Source organism: Dendropsophus ebraccatus, chromosome 15 (assembly GCF_027789765.1).
Source record: "Dendropsophus ebraccatus isolate aDenEbr1 chromosome 15, aDenEbr1.pat, whole genome shotgun sequence".
NCBI classification, from domain to species: domain Eukaryota; kingdom Metazoa; phylum Chordata; class Amphibia; order Anura; family Hylidae; genus Dendropsophus; species Dendropsophus ebraccatus.
This window is the reverse complement of record NC_091468.1, coordinates 48,605,484-48,631,594: the sequence shown is the minus strand read 5'-3', so window position 1 is coordinate 48,631,594 and position 26,111 is coordinate 48,605,484. Positions and strand designations below refer to the sequence as shown.

General features: G+C 44.7%; 1 protein-coding gene across 2 annotated transcripts in view; it reads right to left on the bottom strand.

The window, feature by feature from the left end:
* PLCB1 (phospholipase C beta 1) overlaps positions 1 to 26,111 on the bottom strand; it is a 510,352-nt gene that overhangs the window by 183,464 nt on the left and 300,777 nt on the right. For both annotated transcript variants that reach the window (XM_069955509.1, XM_069955510.1), the window contains one exon: positions 16,384 to 16,463. In XM_069955509.1, the coding sequence (XP_069811610.1) occupies positions 16,384 to 16,463 (80 nt within the window). The remainder of the gene's footprint in view (positions 1 to 16,383; positions 16,464 to 26,111) is intronic.

Below are 26,111 nucleotides of genomic sequence, written 5' to 3'. Positions count from 1 at the left end.
TTAATGAATTTGCTAATGGCTTTGATTGCTATGTAATCCCAGCCAGAGTGTATACACACTGTATAAACTCCAGCCGGGATTTCATGCGGCCGCACAAAAAAACTGACATGTTAGTTTTGTGCGGCCGCTATCCACTGAATAGCGGCCGCACCAAACAGACAGTGCAGACAATGTAAAGTGCAACTCCGGTCACACTTTACATTTTCTGCTATGGGTAATTTAAATGTGGGAACTCCCAAATGCGCTCTCATTCCAATTAAAAAGAAGTTTAGTTTGTCCAGCTGGTACTGCAATACCATCCGGGATGAACTTCACAGACAGCGGCCCTTCGCTGCCATACAATGTGTGAAGCTGGTCTAAAACCATAAGCCATTCTTTGTAATGGTCCATAGTCTTCAGTTTCCAATAATTCACTGGTAATCCACTAGACTTTAGAACATTTATTTTAAGTGGGAAAAAAATGGCTCACAGATGAAATTTCAGATTGTTACATGCTTGCTGCCATAATCTGCTATGTTTCCGTAGCACATGGGATACTGAGAATGAAGGCAATTTTCTTACGTTCATCCTCAGCACTAGGGATGGTCCGAACCTGCCGAGGTTCGGGTTCGTACGCACCTGAACTCTCGGCAATGATTCCCGCTGTCTTCCACCTCTGTGGAGAGGGTGGATACAGCCGGAGGACCGCCTGGAAAACTGGGATACAGCCTATGGCTATGGCTGTATCCCAGTTTTCCAGGCGGTCCTCCGGCTGTATCCACCCTCTCCACGGAGGTAGAAGACAGCGGGAATCATTGCCGAGAGTTCAGGTTCGTACGAACCCGAACATCGGCAGGTTCGGACCATCCCTACTCAGCACCATTAGTTTACACATTACTTAAAGTAATGATTTCACACATATGTCACTGAGGATAACGGTAAGAAAATAAGCATCCTGTGCACCATGGAAACATAACAGCAGGTTACAAACTTCGAACTTGGTATTAGTTTCCGTTTAATAAAACTGACAAAATGGAGTTATGGCTGGACCAATAAAGTTTCACAAAATCTAACCTGAAAAATTCCCTACACCGTACCAAACAACTGGACGCCCACAGTTCTTCATGGGATGCTCTAGTATTTGGTTTAATTTTTATTAGTACAGAGAGGCCCAGTTTAAAGCTAAAAGAAATGCCTGGAAAACCTTACTACTCAACCACCAAGCTTTGAAGTTGACACTCTGCATATGGCCATGTAATTGGAAAGAGAGCTTTCCCAACATTCATCAAGGCCATATTCATCCATCAAATCGCCATATGGTGAAGTGTAATTGAACACTCCAGAGAACATGTTTCCAACTCTCCAAAGTCCAATAGTGGTAGGATGGAAGCCTCGGGATTATGCATTGCTGCTTTTCTAATGTCAGTTCCTGACAAGCCGTTTTTACATTGTAATTGCTTCCAGAGAGTGCGGAACTTAGACGTAACTGAGAAAAGGTAATTTTTGTGTCTGACACTCTTCAAAGTCTTGTACTGTGAGCTTGCATGGCCTACTGCTCCACGACTAAGCTGTTGTTTGCCCTATACCTTTATTTCACCACACAATGAGGAAAGAAGAAAAGGCGTTCTATCAATGTTCCATATCCAAAGCCACTTTCAGTACTGCACAGTAGGGAGTTTATATTGTTAGTTTTACTTTTTCACCACAGGAGGACATTTTGAAAAGAGTGAAAGGATATATTAATGTGTACTTAGTCAGAGATAACAAACCTACAAGCTACCACATAAGTTAACGATCGGGTCTGTACAAAAGAAAGCCATGTAAAATGGGGCTGTCCTAAAGCATATCACTACTAAGGGTATTTGTCATGACCCTGATCTTCAGGATTACATCCAACATAGTAATTCACCAACGTAAACTTCTGGCCACCAGGAGATGGATGTGCCAATGGTTCTATCTATGTTCAAAGATCTTGCCTTTGTTCTAGCTTCTTGTCCATTGGTGCTACATGTTAGCCCATTCAGGTTTAGGCCCATTGTGGCCCCAAGAAATCTTATACCATTCTAAATTTAACGTAATTGAACCTTTACATTTGTGAGAGAGTTGTGTTTTTAATCATGTTTAGATTTCTAGAGAAGAATTTTTTATCATATTAAGACCATTAGGATAATGGCACAAAGGGCTAATAGACTGGCCACTCAGGCAGTCAGTGACTTGGGCGGAACGCCACTCCAGTCACTGATTGGCTGAAAGGCAAGTTCTTGCTGAAGGGGAACTATCTGCAGGTTAGCCGAATCTAACCTGCTCATATACCTCTATTGCACAGGTGATGCTGAGGAGGAAGGCATGTCTCTTACCTTCCTCCTCTACGCCATTCTAGTGGAGTTAGGGCCCTATTTCACCGGCCGATTATCGTTCGCATAATCGTTAACGATTAACGATCTCAAACGACCGCTATTGCGAAAGACCTAAAAACGTTCACTCATTTCCATGGAACGATAATCGTTACTTATGATCATATTTGCGATAGTTTGTTCTTCGCTATTTCTTCGCTTTTGCATTCCTATCTACTGCGAACGGCCGAACGACATCTTATTCAATGCGAACGATTTGCAAACGTTTTGCGAACGAGCAACGATAAAAATAGGTCCAGGTCTTATAAAGCGATCAACGATTTCTCGTTCGGTCGTTAATCGTTAACTGCATTTAAACCGAACGATTATCGTTTAGATTTAAAGATTTAACGATAATCTGAACGATAATCGGCAAATTTATGTTTGCAGAGCTGTTTGCACTGTGAATACTGCTGTATTTAACACAGTATTACAGAGGTGTCTTCCTATAGATGTAATATGGCATCTGACAGAATATGAAGAAAAAAAAATTCCTTTGATTGTTTCTTTTAATTTCAGAGAAATAACTATATCTTCCTCTATATAATATAAGATATAGTAAGGGCCCACAAGTATACACAGTGTAGAAATTTTGCGTTGCCATTTAAACACTATGTGATCTGATTTATCTTGGTATTACACTACGAAAAGCAATGCTATTAGAAATCCCAGAATGAACATTGAGTTTCTTCCCAGATAGCTCATCTTTGTTCTTTCCCAGACATGAGGAATAGATTGAAAGAGTAAGTGAAGAGGGACACAGTGCGAAAATATCAATCACCACAATATCATTAGCTACTGTAGCTGCCATAGCTATCCAATACAAATGTACGCACAGCTCAGCTTATAGAAGTAACGTGGGCTTCTGTACCGCAATGGATTGGTACACACATATAGCATCTTTGTAACACAATATATAACCAGTAATGTTCTCTGCTACAACAAGGTCTTCAACAAATATTAGAACTGCCCATTTATCAGAATAGACCTTGATGTGCTTAAAAGGGAATGTTTTTGTTTTTTTTTTTTTTAAACGGACGCTGTTTTCAATGAAAACAGCAGCCGTTCTTTTCAGCCTGGACGGCATTGCATTGAAACGAATGCAATGCGGTCCGTTCCATGTGTATGCCGCACCAACAATGCCCCCCAATGTCAATTATTTGCGGCCGCCAATGCGGGAACAACGGCTGTTGTTCCTGCTTTGTCCACACAATGTATGGCCGTTCTGATGGCTGTACATTGCATGGACTTCAATGGATAAGTGGATTGCAGGCACACCCACCCGCAATCCAAATAAAATAAAATAATGTTCCTGCAGTCGTTATGGTAATATCAGCTGCAGGACCATGTCAAAAAGTGGCCATTGTTTATACATAGTGTGAACATAGCCTAAAGGCTATAAAGTTATAATATAATGCTACCCTTACATTAAACATTATTATTATTATTATTAGATTCTTACAACCCTATGCTCCCCTCTTGCCCTCCTGTGGTCTGGGTAGTGAGAACCTGATCAGCCAATCACTGACTAAGACGAAGTAGCACGACTGCTAGCTGAACTGCAGAGACAAGTTTGTCTTTGAAGTGGCGGTGGCAGCAAGGACCTAGAGACACAACAAGAGAACATGGGGGGAGCATCGGGATGAAAGAATATAATATTATAAAACATATTGGGGGAGATTTATGAAAACCAGCGTACAAGTACACTGGTCTTATATTAAGTCCTGCCCCCTTTTTCATGGCAGGATACACTAAGAGGCGAAAGCCTCTTAGTGAATCCGGCCGGGCACCTGAATCTGCGCTCAGCGTACCAAATCAGCAGGTGTAGATTTGCGTCATGATTTGCGCCTGCGAGCAGGCGTAAATCATGATAAAATGAGTAGCGGGAGGAGGCCACACCTCCTCCCTGCCTCATCACGCCCCAGCAAGCTCCGCCAGCCCGCCCATCGGGCGAGCGGGGCATACGAAAGGCGTACACCAGGAAGAAGGGGCAAATCTGCACCTTCTTTCTGGCGTACGGCTATGGCGTAAGGCTATGGCGTACCCTTCGTAAATCCCCCCCCCCTTATGTTTTATATGAAGGCAGCATTATATTATAAATAAGTGCCGGAGCACCCCTTTAAGAGTTTGCTCACACATTGTTTTCTTTTGCATTTATTTTATGTTGTGTGAACGTTTCCTAAGCCAGAGATAGTGGTGACATCCATGATGCAAATCCAATACTGCAACAGAATAAGCATTCTGCATATATGAAACTCCACAGCATGCTATTTTTGCCGCCCATGTATAAGAGTTACAGAATATCATTCAATAGTCGTCTACTGTAATCCTATTAGGATTTTATCTGCAGCATTTCTGCCTTGTGTACATTTAGCCTTATAATCCACAGTTATCACATATGGAAAATAGCAACCTGGTGCCAGAAGACAAACTCAGCTTTGCCACATTGAAAAATTAGCACCACAACATATGTTCAATTGCACCTTCTCATAGTTTGCGTAACCCGCTGACTGTACCATCTCAATTCTGTTTTGTCCAATTGACCTTTTAGTCATTTACGGGAAGTAGGACAGGATAAGTATTCCACTGGTATGCCTTATGTCATTGTGGCCGAGAAATAGTTGAGTCATATTTGGAATGTCACGAAAGCACAAAGCTGCCAGTGTCGTGTTGCCGGCTTAGATTTCACATTCAAGTCATCCTTAAGCTTTGCTGGATACAATATTGCTGTGTAACTATTATGTTTCTCTCAGGAGCCTGCATCTCTGTAATGGTTTTATGATAATGTGCAAGAGACGGATGGAGAATATTGTGGATTACTCTTGCAACAAGGTGAACAACAAGTGATAGGAGAATAAGCCATCTCTCTGTAATCTCTCTTTTTGGGGTCTGACTATTTTTATTACTAGATTGTGATCCAGTAATAACTAATTTAAAAAAAAACTACAGTAAGGCTCCGTTCACACGGAGTAAAACTGTCGGAATCCTGCCAGCCTCCGTGTCATAATATGACAGTCTATGGGAGGCTTGCACGTCTCCTCTCTCCACGTCTCTCCGTGCTGAAGAATAGACATGTCTATTCTTCAGCACGGAGAGAGGAGGCGCCCGAGCCTCCCTTAGGATGTCATTATGATACGGAGGCAGGCGGGATTCCAAATTCCGCCAGTTTTCCTCCTTGTGAATGGAGCCCAAGTTCAGTAAAACCCTGAATGCTTAGCATTTCATTCCTGGTGGTTGCATTCATCTTCTACACCCACTGGGAGTGAAATTCCAAGTGTTCGAGTTTACCCAAATTTACTGTCGTTTCGCTCATCTCTACTAACAAGATTTCCCTTACTAATAATTCTTCAGGCTATGTTCACATGAGGCAGATTTGTTGCAGAAATTTCTGCAACAGCTCCATTCATTTCAATAAGGCTTGCTGAAATTTGCATATATTCTTCCCAACAAAACCTTTATGTAAAGCATTATTGACATTTGCAGTAACTTTTAACATGTCAAAAATTATTGATTGCACTGGGTCTCACTCCTGGGACCTGCTGCGATTCCGAGAAACAGCAGGGGAAATGATCAGCAACGCGCTTCTCTTCCTGACTGTCAATCAAATCCAACTTGCTCACTGAGTCTATGAAGGAAGCAAGTCGTATGTCGCACTGCCCACCGCTGTATCCAAGGATTGCAACAGGTCTCAGAGTGTGAGGACATGTCAAATGTTACTGCAAATGACCAACCATTGATACAGAAAAGTATTAAGTATTTCTAAAAGTAGTTTGTAGTGTAGTGTAGTTTGTAGTTAGTGAAATTAGACTAAGCTTTTTTGTTTGTAACTTTAGTAAAATGTGGTGTCCCACTAGGGGTGTTACTGCTGTTTACACCCTTTGTAAAAATATGTACTTTTTGTATTCTTATTGTAGTCAAAGTATTACTAAAAGATGATCACTAGATGTTGCTGCATCAAATTTGGAAGTATAGAAGCTACACAGCTGAAGTGTCTCAAAGGGTTATTGTATTTGTATGTACCAGATTCTGTGAACCATTAGGATTTTTACTTTCTTCTGTCCTATCACCTCTTCCCTTTCTACTCTTCTGTTGCACTCTTTCCACCCAACTACAGCATACCTTACACACTAGATAGAAAGTTAGTCCCTTGGGTGAAGGAGGAGTCTTAGTTAAGCTTCGGTTGATAAAGGACGCAGCTCAGATAGCTCTCCACAGTGGTTTTACCTGGGACCTGGCCCTCTGCCAGGTCCCCTCTACCTAAGAGGAGTTAGTCTTAGTCAGTACCCCGCATGGGTAGGACGCAGGACAGTCCCCTCTTACAAACTTTTTTCTTGAAGTGCCTGTACACTGTGTGATGCAGTTCTAAACCCTTCAGGAGAGGACTAGCCAAAAGATCATCTCAACCCACGCCATGAACTAGGAGTAACCACAGTGCAGTACAGTATCCACTAAAGAGGCAAAGAGCTAGGAACTGATCTGGGTGGAGCAAAGTTACTGGAAAGCCTATGAACTCCATCTCGCAGTGCGAGTGTCAGCAGGAAACCCTCAGCACTCTGCTCATCCCAGGTAACAAGGTCTGGGGCCTGTGTAGCCCATTAGTACGGTTCAGCCAAAGCTAGTGGGCATAAGGTGGTGTGAAGACTATAGGAAAGGTCAATACACAGGAACTGGTTGTTTCTTCTTCTTCTACAAGTATTCTTCTATACACTCCAACATCCCGGCAGAGCACATTACTATTTAGGTTGAAACTCTCATAACACCCTCCTCTCTACTATACTATCTCAGTACAACCTTATGAAATCTACTACATCCTACTCAGCACTTATCAAGCAGATCTGGTGGTTTTACGTCTCAGTATTTATTGGAAATTTGTCAAGCACCTTTGTATTACCTATCGAACATTTACAGCGTTATCAACGGAGTCTGTAATTATTCACTACCACCTGCACAGCATTTACACCAAAACCTTTTGGGACATTTGCCCTTACTGTGGGTGGCAGGTCCTACCATTACTCGGAGGGTCATTACACCGGACCTGGCAGCAACCCAACAGGACATCGACCACAGGGGAAAAGGGTACAACCGGCCTTACACTTTAAAAGCAGGCGTGTCAACACACCTGTGTGCCCACCAGGCACGGGCATCACATGACAAACCCTTAAGGTCCGGCTGTATCTCAGCCATCCACCACAGTAGTGGCGTCACAACTCCATCTAGCAGGTGATCGGCCATCCCACCGCTACATCATCCGAGGGGCTCACCACAAAAACACTGTATAAAGTTTTATTTTTTTATAACTTTGTCATCCAGTGGAGATTTATCAAACTGGTGTAAAGTAGAATTGTCTTAGTTGCCCCTAGCAGCCAATCAGATTCCTCTCTTCATTCCTCACAAATTCTTTGGAAAATTAAAGGTGGAATCTGATTGGTTGCTAGGGGCAACTAAGACAATTCTACTTTACAGCAGTTTGATAAATCTCCCCCTTTGTTTGTAATGTACACTGTTCTTATAGTTTCCCGTATAGACAAATCCTGGACCTGTGTTTACAAAGAGTAAAACAGACGGAATTCCACGGTGAAGCCCCCACCGCAAAATCCTGTCTGCCCCAGTGTGTCAATGGTATGACTTACGGCGTGCCTCTGCTCAACGCTCAAAGAATTGATATGTCAATTCTTTGACCAGAGAGCGGCGGAGAGCGGAGGCGTGCGAGGCATCCCATTGACACACTGAGGCAGACGGGATTCTGCAGCGGGGGTTCCACCGCGGAATTCCGCCTGTTTTACTTGGTGTGAACATTCCTTTACAGGAGAACTCGGGCGAAAATGAAAAAATCCAGTGCGGGCAGTGGGGTGCAGGAACATCATAAAGAATGCATACTTACCCATCCCCGTACCCCCTCTGCGCTGCCTCACTGCTCACGGACGTCGGCCTCCTAAAGTTCCCTCTCCTGCAATGTCACAACCCAGCTCAGGAGTGCACGGCCAGCCAGTGATTGGGGTGGGTATCTCCCGCAGGGTCGTGAAGAAACAGGAACCTAGAAGAAACTGGAGACTGGAGGGTGACGGTGAGCAGGGGACATGACACTTCTTTATTATGTTCCCGCACCCCACTGCCAGGGCCGTTTCTAGGTAATTTGGACTACAGGGCGAATATTGCTAAAAGCGCCCCCCCCCCCCCCAAAAAAAAAAAAAAAAAAAAGTAATTCAGTGACTCACAGGTGACGTCTTCTTTGATCTGAGGCGTCACTTTCCTTTTCCTCTCCTTCTGGCTGAGACCTCCATGATGATTTCTTGCAGCAACAGTTCATCTCTTGTGAACCTGCCAGACAAACATCTTAGGTTCGGCACTTTCACAACAACTTCCCCTTTTTTGTGTCATGTGCAGTGAAGTCAGTAGGTATGTGGGTTGCCCCCTGTATGTAGGATACCCTGCTGTGCCCCCATATAGTAATAATCCTCCCTGTGCTCCCCCCATAGTAATAATCCCCCTGTGCTCTCCCCATAGTAATAATCCCACCTGTGCTCCCACCATAGTAATAATCCCACCTGTGCTCCCCCCATAGTAATAACCGTGTAGACCCCCAAAGTATAGCCCTCCCCCCGAGTAGCCCCCCATAGTATAGCCCTCCCCCCGAGTAGCCCCCCATAGTATAGCCCTCCCCCCAAGTAGCCCCCCATAGTATAGCCCTCTCTCTGAGTAGCCCCCCACAGTATAGCCCTCTCCCCAAGTAGCCCCCCATAGTATAGCCCTCCCCCAAGTAGCCCCCCATAGTATAGCCCTCTACCCAAGTAGCCCCCCCATAGTTTAGCCCTCCCCCAAGTAGCCCCCCATAGTTTAGCCCTCCCCCAAGTAGCCCCCCATAGTATAGCCCTCTACCCAAGTAGCCCCCCATAGTTTAGCCCTCCCCCCTGTGTAGCCTTCCATAGTATAGCCCTCCCCCCAAGTAGCCCCCCATAGTATAGCCCTCTAACCAAGTAGCCCCCCCCATAGTATAGCCCTCTCCCCGAGCAGCCCCCATAGTATAGCCCTCCCCCCTGTGTAGCCTTCCATAGTATAGCCCTCCCCCTGTGTAGCCCCCCACAGTATAGCCCTCTACCCAAGTAGCCCCCCATAGTATAGCCCTCTACCCAAGTAGCCCCCATAGTATAGCCCTCTCCCCGAGCAGCCCCCCATAGTATAGCCCTCCCCCTGTGTAGCCTTCCATAGTATAGCCCTCCCCCTGTGTAGCCCCCCACAGTATAGCCCTCTACCCAAGTAGCCCCCCATAGTATAGCCCTCTACCCAAGTAGCCCCCATAGTATAGCCCTCCCCCCTGTGTAGCCTTCCATAGTATGGGCCCCTTTATAGCCCCCACTAGGCAGCATTTATGAGAAGAAAAAAAAAATACACTCACCTGTCCTGGATCCTGCAGCAGCGTCTCCCAGCGTCTGGTAGCTAAACTTGCAAGTACAGTGAGCTTCCGGCACAGGCAGCCTGCCACACACGTCATCACGTCACATGTCCACCGCCAAAGAGGAGAGAAGTCCGGGCGCTGCGGGGCTACAGCAGTGAGCTTCCGGGACAGTGTGTGGCAGGCTGCCTGTGCAGGAAGCTCACTGTACTGCAAGAAATCTGGCGGCCGCGGCTCCTTAACGCCCCTGGAGGGACCGGCCCGGGGGTGCCTGATCCTGCCGAGTGGGGTGGCGGCGGGGATAAGATGATGGGGCGGCTGAGCGGCCGGGCGGGGAGCGCGCCACAAGGTGAGGTCCGGGGGAGGTGGGGAGAGGGTGCCACCACGGCCCGCCCGCCACTAGAAACGGCCCTGCCCACTGCCACACTATTTCCTTTCCTGCCTGCACTGGTCCCTTACACTAAGCTTACACATGTCTCCAGGGACAACCCAAGCCCTGGAAATGTGTGTGAGCTCGATGGGAGATAGTGAAGGGAAGTGAAACTATACTTACCCATCTCTAGGATCCCAGTCACCCACCCTGCTTGTCCTGCCTATGGATTACAGCATCAGAATAGATCTAACTAGGAAGTTAGTCTGTGATCCCTAAGCAGGAGATGGGAAGTATGGTAGATAGGGACAAGCGCTACCAATGTTGTTTTAATGTGAATTCATCTCTTTATGGAAAATATCACATGTGCACTAAAACGTCTTAATAAAGAGAGCATGTCTCAGACTGGGTTTTATAAGGTGACTAATTTGTTATTCTGAGAATTAGACTATTATTTTCCAATGAAATTTTCCATTTCCTTTGGCACAATATTCCAAAAGACCCTTTAGCCTTTCCCGATTTTATTTAAGAACCTGTAGGCCCTTATGTACACAAACAGCTAAAATGGCCTTGGATACTTGGCAAGTTCAATTCCAGAGCAGGATCTTCCCTCACACATAATGCAGGCTTGATATTACTCACATTTTACTTTCTGTCACTTTCATGTCATGTGCACTTTGGGAACACTTAGGAGACTTGCTGATTATTTATGATACCAGACACAGGTTATATTCTATAAATATTAGAAAGATTTATTTCTGGAGATTGTTGATAATATGTGTCCTTCGCTGTCTACGGTATCGCAATGAGTTAAAGGGGTACTCCAGCCGGGGGGGGGGCTTTTTTTCCTGGGAGCGGGGGGGAGGTGGCTGAGGGAAACAACGTCCACTCACTTCCCCGGTTCCAGCAGCGGGTCCCGCATCGCAGCGCTCCTGTCCCCGGCCGCTTCCTGGTGTTTGACGTGGGCCTGAGACGTGACGTCTCAGGTCCGCTCAGCCAGTCAGCGACGGAGGCGGGATCCGTTTCAAGTCCGCTCAGATCCCGTCTCTGTCACTGACTGGCTGAGCAGACCTGAGACGTATCGTCTCGGGCCCGCTTCAGACACCAGGAAGTGGCCGGGAACCGGAGACCAGAGCGCTGCGATACGGGACCCGCCGCTGGAACCGGGGAGGTGAGTGGACGTCGTTTCCCTCAGCCACCTCCTCCCCGGTCCCAGGAAAAAAATGCCCCCCCCCCCCCCCCGCTTGAGTACCCCTTTAAGGAGTCTTCATAGTCAGTTTCCTGAGAAGACCCACAATAGAAATGATGTCTGGCATTCTTACTACTTTTCCCAACTTATTTTTGACCATCATTTTAGGGCATATCTTTTTAACAAAAATACTTGGTAAACAATACGCAGCAGGGTTTGCCATGTATTATTGGGACATTACTAGAGATGAGCGAACCTCGAGCATGCACGAGTTCATCCGAACCCGATCGTTCAGCATTTGATTAGCGGTGGCTGCTGAAGTTGGATAAAGCCCTAAGGCTATGTGGAAAACATGGATATAGTCATTGGCCGTATCCATGTTTTCAAGACAATCTTAGAGCTTTATCCAACTTCAGCAGCCAACGCTAATCAAATGCCGAACGTTTGGGTTCAGATGAACTTGAGCATGCTCGAGGTTCGCTCATCTCTAGACATTACATATATTTTTTTTATTTTACGTTTTTTTTTTTGCGTGATAATACAGTCAGTGGTCAGATAATTAGCATGACCCGGTGATCATCTTGTTGGCTCAGGGGAAAGCGCTTAAGGGGAACTATCAGCAAGTTAGATGAATCTAACCTGCTAATAGCTCCCTAGTGAGCAAAGGGCACTGAGGATGAAGGTATGTCTGTTACCTTCATCCTCAGCGCCATTATCATGGTATTAGCTGTGAAATTTTCTGCCCAGTAAGCTGTTAGGAGAACCGGGAATAATCCCCCCCCCCAGCACCAATCTGGTCCACCCCGCCCATTTCCCTCCATTGATAATCATTAGAAGGGGCATGGCAGGTGGGGCATAGCTAAATCGGTGCTCAGGGGAGGTAGCCCCCAGTGCTCCGAATGGCATACTGGGCAGAGGATTTCACAGCTAACAGCACAGCAACGGCGCCAAGGATGAAGTCATTTTCTTCTTCTGTTAACCATGGTTATCTCCAAGGAAACGTGTGCAGTCACCATTGCCGTCCCCCTCCAATGATAATCATAAGATGGGGCAGGGTAGCGAGGAGCACAGTCGGGTCGGTTCTTGGGGGGCAGTAACTGTTAACCATGGTTAACCTGGGCAGTCACCATTGCTTTAAATCAAAAGTGCCTTACACTTAGCAAGTGCCAGGACTGTCTCCTCAAGAGTATCCTAACAGACTGTAAGGGCCTTCACTCCTCATGTTTGACCTGATAGTTATATGTATATCCCTGTAATGCCTGATTTTGCCAATGTATGTATCCCCAAAATTGTAAAGTGCTGCAGAATATGTTGCTGCTATATAAAGTAATTATTATTTAATAGTAATAGTAGTAGTTACTGTAGTAGTGGTGGTATTAGTTGTTGTTGTTGTTGTGGTAGTAGTAGCAGTAGCAGCAGGGCCGTATTTGCCACTAGGCACCCGTGGTCCCTTGCCTAGTGGCAGGGGGCGGCACCTGCCTGCAGGGGGCGGCACCTTCTGAGCAAAAAAAATAAATAAATAAATAAAATTTGCACCCTCATGGTCGCTAATGAGTGTGGACGGGGCCATGATCGAGGGGGCGGAGTCACGATCATGGCCGGGAGAGCGTGTGCAGTGCTCCCTGATGTCAGCTCCTTGCTTCAGTGATGGAGCTGGCAGCGCGGCTCACAGTTTCCCTGCTCCACTACTGAAGCAAGGAGCTGTGAGAGCTGCCCCCTGCCCTGCAAGAGAAGATGGACGCCCCCTCTACCTGGGACCAAAGGAGACCACCACCACTATCTGGCCTAGGTAGGGAACATGGGGGGGGGTCGCGGGTGGAAGGGGGCGGGGCCAAAGTTGCGGGGGTGGGGCCTCGCAGGGCTGGGGGCATCCATGAGCAAAATCTGGGTGGGATCTATATTCAGTATCCCCTCTCCCCTGCACCATTGCCTAGTAAGCAGTATGGTGGGGGGTATCCTGTACCTGTAGCCCCCACCCCCAGTGTACCGTTCAGGGCCTGTTGCCCATATATACAGGGGGGAGGGAGGTCCTGAACAGTACATGGGTAAGGGTGGGTTCTGTATCATACAGGATCCCCTGCCCCCTCTCTGTGTACTCAGGTCACCCAGCTTTCCCAGCATCCTTACCCAGCATCTTTTAGTCAGCCTAATGGAGGTCACCCAGCGTTCCCCAGTATTTTGTACTCAGTATGATGGAGGTCACACAGTGTTCCAGAATCTTGTAGTCAGCCTGATTGAGGTCACCCAGCTTTCCATCATCTTGTAGTCAGTAAGATGGTGGTCACCCAGCTTTCCCAGGATCCTGTACTCAGTATAATGAAGGTCACCCAGCTTTCCAGCATCTTCTAGTCAGTCTGATGGAGGTCACTCAGCTTTCCCAGGATCCTGTACTCAGTATGATGGAGGTCACCCACCTTTCCCAGCATCTTGTATAGTAGGCAGTATAATGGCGGTCACCCAGCTTTCCTAGCATCATGTATAGTAGTCAGTATAATGGCGGTCACCCAGCTTTCCTAGCATCATGTATAGTAGTCAGTATAATGGCGGTCACCCAGCTTTCCCAGCATCTTGTATAGTAGTCAGTATTATGGAGGTCATCAAGCTTTTCTAGCATCATGAAGGGGGGAAAAAAAGGGAAAGGCAGGAGGCAGCGCCTCGTGTAATACTGTTTACTGCCTCGTGTAATACCTCTCTCACTGCCGCGCTCTCATTGGATCAGCGTGACACACCTCCTCCCCAGAGTGGCCTCCGCTTTCCCACGTGACTCTCCAGTTGTCAGAACACTGTACAAGCACAGCTACAATTGTATCCCTTTGACTTATACTGCCACAGTGTCTCCGAAGTGGCAGCAAGACTACTGCCACTGACTTTAGACATCATATGTAAATCACTTTTGTTTTATCTGTCCGTTAGTGTTACGTCACAGCAGTCATTGTCTATCCTGTAATTATGTTTACCATATCCTAGCAACCCAAATGGGTGGGATTGGCGCCCTTTTTGTATCCTTTTAATCCCAGCTTGTCACCATAACATGTATGCACACTATCTGATGAAGAAAGCTGTTGCTTTTGAAACGCGTTATATCTGTGCTAATTTTCAATAAATCTTTTTATATTTATTTCTAATACTTAGTGCCAGTGATCTTTTGCGGCAGCGCTGGCCTACATAGGAGTTTGGCAACTTTTTCATTTTTATTTCACATTCCTAGCATTATGTATTGTAGTCAGTATAATGGCGGTCACCCAGCTTTCCCAGCATCTTGTATAGTAGTCAGTATGATGGAGGTCACCCAGCTTTCCTAGCATCATGTATTGTAGTCAGTATAATGGCGGTCAACCAGCTTTCCCAGCATCTTGTATAGTAGTCAGTATGATGGAGGTCACCCAGCTTTCCCAGGGGTATTGGCACCTCAGTATAAGCAGAGGTTGGAGAGCTGAAGAGAAAAACCTAGGATACCACTCTCTATACTGGGGTAATATACTTGGGACACTGACACTGGGGTCTGTAAGGCTCCCTCTGTATTGTCCTAATTGTAAGGTCTATACACTCCCCCAATAGGCCACACCTCCACAAACCACACCCTCAATGCATGGGGGGGGGGGTCAGCACTCAAGGGTGCCTAGGGCAGCATGTACTCCAAATACAGGCCTGAGTAGCAGTAGTAGTAGTAGTAGTAGTAGTAATTGTTGTTGTTATTATAGTAGTAGTTTTTGTAGTACTGTAGTAGTAGTAGTAGTAGTAGTAGTAGTAGTAGTAGTAGTAGTAGTGGTAGTAGTAGGAGTAGTAGAAGTTGCTGTAGTAGAAGTAGTAGCAGTTTCTGTTGTTGTAGTTTTTGTACTACTGTAGTAGTAGAAGAAGTCGTTGTAGTAGTAGAAGTAGTAGTAGTAGTAGTAGCAGTAGCTGTTGTTGTTATTATTGTAGTTGTTGTTATTATTTATTTATAGGATCGTCTTCACATTAATCCAGAGCTTGCTCAGGAATGGCAGCACACAGGTGTTTGTACATCCACACACACGGTAAGGTGAAGGCTTTGGGAGGCTGGCCTGGTAGCATTTCTCTCCAAGACAAGGATAGACTGACATTCTGCAGGAAGTACAGGCATGGACTGTAAAACTGGGACATTTATAGGAACCATTGTCTGGAGAAGATCGGGTGAGCGCTACAAGGAGTTCTGCTCACGCCAACAGTAAAGCATCTGGAGACCATTCATGTATGGGGTTGCTTTTCATCCAAGGGATTGGGCTCACAAATTTGCCTAAGAACACTGCCATGAATAAAGAATAGTATCTAAACATCCTCCATGAAAAACATCCACTCTAGGAATGTTTCAACAAAATCTACATCTAAATTGGAACATTGTTGAACAGAATTTCTCCTAGATTTCCCTGTCCCTTCATGTGCTGCAGAATTATCCACAGAATATCCAACCTTTGTGAACTTAGCCTTAGAGGAGTAGTCTGGTGGGGAAGTAAAAAATCATTAGAGGCAGGGAGTGGGGTGCTGCATCATGGAGCTTCCAGAACCCATCAACTGTCATTTTCTCCCAGGTTCCGGGTACATCACGACCCAGGTTCCACCTTACGAACAGGTGGGATATAGCCCGCTCAGCCAGTCGGTGACTGCAGCGGTGTCCTGCCCCAGTCACTGACTGGCTGAGCGGGGCATTCATCAGCTGGGTTGTGATGTCGCCAGTTGGGAGCTCAGAAGACAGCTGCCGCGGTCCAGGAGTGGGACGTGGTTCTGCACGGGTGCCAGGACAGGTGACTATAACTTGTTTTTTTTTATTTCCCCCAACCCCCTGCCCGTGTAAAATTTTTGTCCCACCCCCACCCCAGACTTCTCCTTTAATGTATCCTTTTCTTTACAAATTCTCAATTTTCACATTACAATCTGTTTCTTTGCCTGTCTGAAACTTTTCATACTCTCAAGATACTTCCAGGAGGAAAAGTGATGTTTATAGAAGTGACATCTTATTTAAGGATAAACAAAAGAGTTTAAAACCTCTAACATAAGAACAAGGAAACTAGCAGCATCGCTTGCAATAAATATTCAAGCTACTCACGCTTTTTCCAGAAATGCATCCCGGGACATGTTCTGTGCCAGCAAATTTGTTGCCAGACTGAAAATCTCATCTGTCCACTCCTAAGTAGAGATAAAATAAACATGCTTTAGCTAAAGTACAAAAGCCATAAGACGGTTAGCTCGATCTCGGTCTTCGTAGCCAACCAAATATGTTTATGTTGCAAGTAGAGATGAGCGAACTGGGTTTGGGTTCGAGTCGATCCGAACCCGAACGATCGGCATTTGATTAGCGGGGGCTGCTGAACTTGGATAAAGCTCTAAGGTTGTCTGGAAAACATGGATACAGCCAATGACTATATCCATGATTTCCACATAGCCTTAGGGCTTTATCCAACTTCAGCAGCCACCGCTAATCAAATGCCGAAAGTTCGGGATCGGATGGACTCGAGCATGCTCCAGGTTCGCTCATCTCTAGTTGCAAGGAAAGAAGAAAACAGTGATGTACATATAATTTCGGGATGCCATTCTTACCTGTGAGACAATACAAATATTCAAAACAAAGAACCTGTCTTAAAGGGGTATTCCCAACATTTCTGAGCTCAGTGCTCTACTGACAACCATCCAAAAATAGGGACAGTCCCAGCAAATTCAGGACTGTTAGAAACAATGTATTATATAGTGGAAATTCAAATGAATGGCCATAGACATAGTACATGAACAGGCTAGGTATAACAGATTGACTGTAGTTTCACTAGTGCTTGCTGCTTTTGTTTTGGATGATATTGGTAAATATTCTGATATATGATGTCTATATATCCATATATGACATCTGTATTGTGGCTTTTATAATTTAAGGGCAACTCCAGTGAAATTTTTTTTTCTTTTAAATCAACTGGTGTCAGAAAGTGCCAGAGATTTGTAATTTACTTCTATTGCTTCTGCTGGAGTAGTTTTTACAGGCCAAGCTGTACTTTTAGAGGCCTAATCTTAGGATACATATAATGAGAGTAAATACCCAAAACAAAAAAGGAGCTAAATAATTTGGCTTTAGTTTTCTGGTTTATACAACATTCCCCATGCTGGAATCAGTCAGTACTGAGTGGGGCCTGCACAACCCTAAAAGACATCCCCAAAAAAGAAAAAGTGGTATTTCACAAGAAAAAAGGAACACACCAACCAAAATACAGAAAATATATACTCTCTATATCTATAAAAATTGAGGCATCAAAAAATGACAAACAGACCAGAATCCCTATACTGTACATGATTGAAAACAATTTAAGAAAAACAATTACATGGGAGACCCATACAATACAAAGGATCTCCCGGGCCTACATTACAATCATTGGTAATAAGCTCAACAAACCCTCAACTATAACTAATAGACGGATATTAAAGTATACATAGTATGAAGGTGATATAAAGTGTTATGTGAATAGTTATTACATGTGTAGGTAGAGCTAATAAGTGCAACCTAAAAGGTCAAATTATATCACCATTAGGGATGGTCCGAACCTGTCGAGGTTCGGGTTCGTACGAACCTGAACTCTCTGCAATGATTCCGGTGTCTTCCTTCTCCGTGGAGAGGGTGGATACAGCCGGAGGACCGCCTGGAAAACAGGGATACAGCCTCTGGCTATGGCTGTATCCCAGTTTTCCAGGCGGTCCTCCGGCTGTATCCACCCGCTGCACGGAGCGGGCAGACAGCGGGAATCATTGACGAGAGTTCAGGTTCGTATGAACCCGAACCTCAGCAGGTTCGGACCATCCCTAAATACCATGTCTAGAGGGAGAGGAGCTAAATTGTCGTGACCCATAATTCCCTACACATTGTGTTCCAACAGGAGCTTCGTCAGGGGTAGGGAATACTATGTAGGGATCCTATTTAGATGCTGAATACTATAGAAAAGATGCAAATGTAAAAAATAACAATTAATCAACACCAATCTAGCAGTGGTAATGGCACAGTGGGGATGCATGGAGAGAGCGAAACAAAATGGTGAATGTGGTATGTAGAGAGATCTAGCAAGATTACTAGCAAGACAGTATAAGTATATGGCTTCAAAAGGGAAAACATGACATTTCCAGTGTCAGAATACGTATCCGCTCTGGAATCGATTTACAGATATGAAGGCTGCCAACTCACGGTGGCACTCACGCATGTGTCCCTGTTACAAACCAGCTCAGCTATATCAGGCATGCGCTCTAAGCACATAAAACGTGAAAACCTGAGGCTCAAGACCATTCTCATGCATCTCAACTTATGAGTAAGTTCAATGTCGCTACATCACGCATGCGCTCGTAACAACCTAACAGTAGTGGAAAGCCGCAGATTCACAGCCCCATTTACGCATGCGCTGTTAACAGAATACTGTTCTATCCCATTAGAGCCCTGCCAGCAAATGTATGAAACAAAGCCATATCTTTAAACGCGGTTTGAACGACAAAAGTAAATAAAAGTAGAAGATATCGATGATTCCCAAAAATGGGATCCGCATGCAACACTTAAGTTGCTAAGTCAGTATGATTATAGCGATGCCAACTTAATATTACCTTTTTTTTCTATTTTTACATCATAAAAAAACATTTTGTGGTGGTATGTATTCTGAGTTTTAAACAAAATGCAGCAGTTTGGGCATATTTTTTTTACAGTGTTTACTGAAGAAACGTTCAATAACAACAATTTTCTCGATTGTGCTTTTATGGATGTGCTGGTAACATTTATGTGAACATATTTTTGTTTGCATTTGTTACATAATACAGCACTTACTTTCTTCTTAATTTTGAAAAATTTTAGGAACTATATTTTTTTTTGTTAGTTTTTTTTTTCTCACATTTTTCTTTACCCTATAAGACTTGACCATGCAATTACCTGACCATGTGTATCACTGTAGAAAAGAAGCATCCACACCTGTAGCAGTAAGGGCCAGTTCGCATGGATCAAAAGCGTCGGAATTCCACGATGGACATGTCAATTGTTTGAGCAGAGAGCGACAGAAGCAGAGGCACGTGAGCCTTCCCATAGACACGTGTGAGACGATTTTGCTCCATGTGAACTGGCCCTAATTTATTAAAAAACAAGGTGTTGGATAGTGTAAAAAAATATGTTTCTTTCCCTTAACAATTTACTTTCTTACGACATCCTTTTATATAGGTGATCCATAGATGACCTGTTCATCACATGGGGGGGGGGGGGGAGGGGCATTACCGTCTATACATAGTTTTGTCAAGTGCATGGATACAAAGAGCGTAATCTATATGAGAATAATACAAAAGGAATTGTTGAGACTCGTTTATTTAGGTAACCTATTATGGGCAATCGTTATTGAATGCAGGACTTATTATCCACATGTCCAGAACTGCAATGTATTGAATTCAATGGAATGACGGACTTTCAATGCACACAGTGTATTAAATAACGGACGTTGTCTGTGCAGATGTCAAAATAATGATCCTGACAATTATTTTTGGATGTCTATTGCAGACGGCGGACGTTATTTGATTGTTGTCTCTATTGGCTCTGTGTAATAGGGCTCTTACTGTATCATCATAAATCATATTAGGCCATGTGAAATTTTCTCTGCCCCTGCTTACAACCCCCCATATGCTATTATATTTCTCATCCCATCTTGTCGTCTTTGTAACTAATAATATGATTTTGTTTTTGCTGTTTTTCTTCGTTTTTTATTTATTTTATTTTACATGACCACCCGCTTTCTGTGCCCCAATTGGAGTGGGAATAATCTTCATTTCTTTGTATTTCTGTATAAATGTTACTCTAAAGGGAAGATGTAAGGGGAGACCCCAGCTCTCCCCTGAGGGAAGAAGTTGAAGGGAGAAAAAGACCAAGCAGTTGGATTTCAACATGCAAAATCCTTCTGGTCTCAGTAGAAACAAGACCCTTTCCTTATTTAAAACACCTGTCCTCTGATCAAACATGTCTATGGTGGGGGAGCAGGAGAGGTGAAGTGCAAGGCCAACTTTGAAGCAGAGCAAGTGTTAGGACTCTGCCCCTTCTATGTTTTAAAAGCCAGCCCAGTAGAAAATGTAGGCAGCAGAGCACTGCATGCAAACCACATCAAAGGGAAAGATTCTAGAACCAGTATATACAGTGGTACCTTGGTTTAAGAGCTCACAGTTTTTCAAAATTGTGACTTGGTTTAAGAGCATTGTTTTGGTTTAGGAGCTCCCTGTACTGGGTGGGAGCAGGACAGGGGGAGGGGCATGGTCTGCATAGCGGGGTCTACAGCACTGTACTCTGACCCAGGAAGTCTCCCACACCTTCCAAATCATAGTAGATACACTTCAGGCTGGGGCTTGCATCAGGGGACAGGACTGTGGAGGTAATCTCTCCATAGCTGTAACCCCTCTCTCCCCGGACAGAGAGTGCTGCTATACTGTGCCCACATCTGCCCTGCTCATTCCTCCATGCTCCCTGCAGTCTCTGTCCGCCCTTGTGTTTCCCTTCCTCTCCATTACTGAACAGTAACTTATATCACATTCAGCTGTTTCTGAAGGTTTGTTTCTTCTGTTTTACATGTTATTCAGAATATAAAATGATTATTTTTGAGTCATGGAACCAATTGTCTGCACATCAGTGATTTCTTATGGGAAAATTTGCTTTGGTTTAAGAGTTAATTTGGATTACAAGCACAGTCCCAGAACGAATTATGCTCGCAATCCAAGGCACCACTGTACAAAGTAAACACGAGAGCCTGTATTGTATGATGTGTTTATTTAAAGGGAAATTCACAGCAGATTAGAAACATATAACCTGCTGTTATGTCCAGACATTACACAGGGTGAATGAAGGTAATTTTCTTAACCTCATTAGTTTATATGATATGTAAATTGGGTGGTATGGTGCAGTGAGGGCAGGACTACCACCCCCAGTGTGCCATTTTGCCCCGGATGGATGGATTCTAATGAATATTTATCCAGAACTCTGCAGTGATGAGCCCCAAAGTGACCGCAGAGTTACTGCCTCAATATTCATTGGGAGGGACAGGCCGGATGTTCGGTTGCTAGTCCCGGCCTCAGGGCACCAAACTACCTCATTCACATATCATATAAACTACAAAGTTCCCCCAAAAGGCGCTGAGGATCAAAGTAAGAGAATTACGTTCATTCTCAGTGCCCTATAGGCACATAATAGCATAATAAGTTTCCATTTACCTACAGCCTAGCCAGACAGAACTGTTAAGCCAGACAGAAGCACTTAAAGTGACTCTGTACCCACAATCTGCCCCCAAACTGCTTGTAACTGCTTTTAATCTAAGACCTGTCCTGGGGTCCGTTCGGCAGGGGATGCAGTGATTGTCTTAAAATGACACCTTTTAAACTTGCAGCCCTATGTCAAACTGGCGTGGCCTAGAGTGTCTGTGCCCTGGGCTTGCACCGCCTCTCTGTCCCTCCCCCCCCCCCCCAACCTCTTCGACATTAGGAATGCCCCAGGCAGGATTTCTCTTATTCATCACTTGTCTGAACACTGCACATGTGTTGGTCCTTTAAAGGAGAACTCTGGCCAAAAGTATTTTTTTAATATGTTATTACTTATGGAAAGTTCTACAAATTCCTAATGTACATTAATTATGGGAAATGCACATATAGGGCTATTTCCCTTGATTTAGTAGCTCATGGAGTGTTGAAATTCTCTTAAAATTCAAGACGTCACATAAGTAATGGAGTGTTAGGTTACTGTACACTATGCTTAATTGATTAAGCTTATGTAATACTTTGGGGAGCAAGTGTACTTGCCCCCCAAAGTATTCCATAAACGTGGACGGCACTGAGCAGGGAGGGAGAGAGGTGCAGGGCATCTAACTACCTCCCCCCTCCCTCCCTGCTCGGTGCTGCTGCCACATATACACTGTACTACTACTCCCATCTGCTCATAGTATACAAATTCCTAATGTACATTAATTATGGGAAATGCATATATAGGACTATTTCCCTTGATTTAGTAGATCATGGAGTGTTGAAATTCTCTTAAAATTCAAGACGTCACATAAGTAATGAAGTGTTAGGTTACTGTACACTATGCTTTATTGATTAAGCTTATGTAATACTTTGGGGAGCAAGTGTACTTGATCCCCAAAGTATTCCATAAACGTGGATGGCACTGAGCAGGGAGGGAGCTGCTGCCACATATACACTGTACTACTACTCCCATCATCTGCTCATAGTATGAGCAGATGATGGGGGAGTAGTACCAGGGATGATCCCCATCACCAGCATCCCCCCAGCCCTACTGCCACCTCCACTTACACTGTATTACTACTCCCATCATGTGCTCATAGTATGAGCAGATGATTGGGGAGTAGAACCAGGGCCTAACTGCAGCAGCATGTCCCCTTACATTATCAGGACCAGGCTGGGGGGGGGGGGTGCTGATGATGGGGATAGGCCCTGGTACTACTCCTCCATCATCTGCTCATACTATGAGCAGATGATGGGAGGAGTAGTACAGTGTATATGTGGCAGCAGCACCGAGCAAGGAGAGAGGGGGGAGGTAGTTAGATGCAGGGGCACCTCTCTCCCTCCCTGCTCAGTGTCGTCCACGTTTATGGAATACTTTGTGAAACAAGGACACTTGCTCCCCAAAGTATTCCATAAACGTAATCAATAAAGCCAAATGTACAGTAACCTAACACTCCATTACTTACATACAGTCCTATTGGCACAAAACAGTCCATAGACTTCTATATATAGTGCGCCCCCTGCTGGACACTCCATAGGAATTACACCTGATTCGTGACATCACGAATTTTGAGAGAATGTCAACACTCCATAATCTACTAATTAAAGGGAAATAGCCCTTTATGTGAATTTCCCATAATTAATGTACATTAGGAATTTGTATAACTTTCCATAAGTAATAACATATTAAAAAATATGCACATGTGCAGTGTTCAGACAGGTGACAATTAGGAGAAATCCTGCCTGGGGCATACCTAATGATGAGGAGGATGGAAAGGTCAGGCAGAGAGACGTCACAAGCCTAGGGCACATGCACTCTAGACCACGCCAATTTGACACATGGCTGCAAGTTTAAAAGTTGTTTTCAATGACAATAACTGCATCACCTGCCGAACGGTTCCCAGGACAGATATTGGATTATTTCAACATATAATGCAAATTTATCGACAATATTATACCAGTGTAATTATTTAATTCCTATGTATTAAACCCTTTCTTTATGATCAGTTATATCATATGACTCTAGTCTTATAGCCAGTTTGAATCTTACTTTTCTTATGAGGAGGATTTCCAGTGAACTATAGCTTTGCATCCTTCTGGGCAGATGTCAGACTCCTCCCCACTCCATGAGGCTCCGCCATCTTAAAAGCTTTATATAGCCCCCTATGTATGATGAGATATTTTCTGCAGTGCATCTAGGAAGCCAGGAGTGCAGTGATATAGTAGTAGAGTCCATGCAGTGATTAAATGCAGAGTTATAAACCTTTCCTGACTCTCACTTCCCTTGTCTGTCCCCTGTTTATGTGAGATAACAAAGAGAAAACTATAACTAGTAGGAGTCAGAAGAGACAGACTTACGTTGCTTTTCATGGAAATACACAGGACTCTTTAGTGTGAGCTAAGGGACAGACTTAGATGTAACCACAGGGGATGCAGAGATGACTGATCCCAAACTGCTAGTCAGGGTAAACACTGCTCCAATGCACCATTAGGAGCGCCGGAATGGAGGCGGCAGGCTGGATGACGCAGAAGTGCTCCTAAGGGTGCTCCAGAGTGGAGTTTACTCCTTCTAACAGCCCGGGACCACTGAGGAGGAAGATAAGACACATATCTTACTCCTCATTGTCCCCAGCATTATATGGGGCTATCAGCAGGTTAGATTCATCTAAAGTGCTGATAGTTCCCCTTTAAGTGATAGAAAAACAGAACTGTGGAATCAGGACATGTCCCGGTCTGGAACAGTTTCAGGCTTGTGACTGGGCATACCAAATCTGCTGTTTTTAATTTAGAAATAAAAGCTGGGAAGTAATTGAATGAGAAACGTCGGTGATAGATATCATTACAACCAATATGAACCATGATAACGTGCACACAAACTAATCTGACGTGAAAGGAAAAGCCAGGGATTTATTGCACCAAACTACAGCTCCCATTTCCAAGAGGAAAATTTCTCACTCTGTTTATTAGACCTTCCATCTTCCAGCTGGGAAATGCAATTCCAAGAAAGCAGAGTCATTTTAATAATGAGAAAGCCACAAATTATGTCTCCATTCTCCTCTAACTGGTTCAGTAATTCAAATTTATGTCCTCCTCAATACGGACTCTGGTAAAGAGTGCAGACAGCCGGAGTCCTAATAAGAGGAGCTGCGAGAAGACAGGTACGCTGCAACCCAAGCTGCTCTGTCACGCAGGAAGACATTAATCATCGCAAAAAGACTTTCGTAAAAGAGTTTCAATTTCGTACACGGGCAATTTAGAAACTAAATAGCAAACATTTACTATAACAAATATGTGAAATTCCCAATGTAAACAGGGGTAATGAATTGAATAATCAGCTGAAGACTTGGCACAATGACTGAGTCTGCGTTAATGATTGTTGGCGTACAGGGAAGTTATTTCCCTTTTCCAGGGTAGCTAATCTTCTATTATCTAGCTTAAAATACACATTTAAAAGGAATAGTACTTATTGTAACTCATGAGCAAATAAAAAATAAAATGCAGGAAGCTAATTGTTTTGTTGTGTTCTTCCTGTTTTCTCTATGTTTAACTATAGAACAGAAAAAAAGTGTAGGGCATAACTACCTGCAGGGTTTGGGCTGTATTACACGGCCTGATATTCCGGAAAAGTGGGTGCCAATCTGCTATATCGGCGCTTGCTAAAGCCCCTATTACCCAGGGCAACTGAGAGGAGCAAAGGAGCACTGTTAGCGTTGTTCCCCACGGGTGAGTAAAGGGGGGGCCACGGGGAGCTGCGGGGGGGCTTCATGGGTGATTGCTAGATCATCTAGGCAGCCCATAACAGATAGCAGCCTTCTGCTGCCGCCACCCTACTCCACGGAGCAACGGCAGCAGATCATTGCTATATTGAACATATTGAAAGACAAACGACTACAGCGATCAGCCGACATCGTTCATGTCGACTGATGGTTGCCTTCTATTACACAAGACGATTACCATCCGTAACGGCCGATAATGGCCACATACGGACGATAATCGTTTTGCGTAATAGAGCCTTTACTGAGCCTATTACACGGCTCAATAGACGTCATATATATATCATTAACGATTTCCATGCTGCCCTTGACTCATAGGGGTATTCCAAGAAGATCAACTTTTCCCCTCTTCACAGAATAGAAGAAAAGTAGGAGATCACAGGGGGTCTGACCTCTGCACCTCCGCTGATCTCCGGGGACACGGCTTCTGTATTCATTCCAATGGAGTGACAGAAAGAGCCGAGTGCGCCGGTAGGGCGATGTACAGTACTCACTTCTTTCTGTCGGCTCCATAGGAATGAATAGAGCTGCGGGTCATATGCTGTACCCATGGGCTGGGGGCCCAATACGGCGGGGGTACAGAGGTCAGATCCCCACACAATCTCCTACTTTTTTCCTATCCTGTGAATAGAGGAAAAGTTGATTTTTCCTTCCTGGAATACCCCTTTGTAAAATAATAAGCGTCCTATATACCTGTCCATGCTCCACATTGTTTTTCTTGCTGAAGTGACAGGCTGCTCTGCCAATCACTGGCTGAGATGGGACAGCACCACAGTCAGTGATTGGCTGAGCGGCC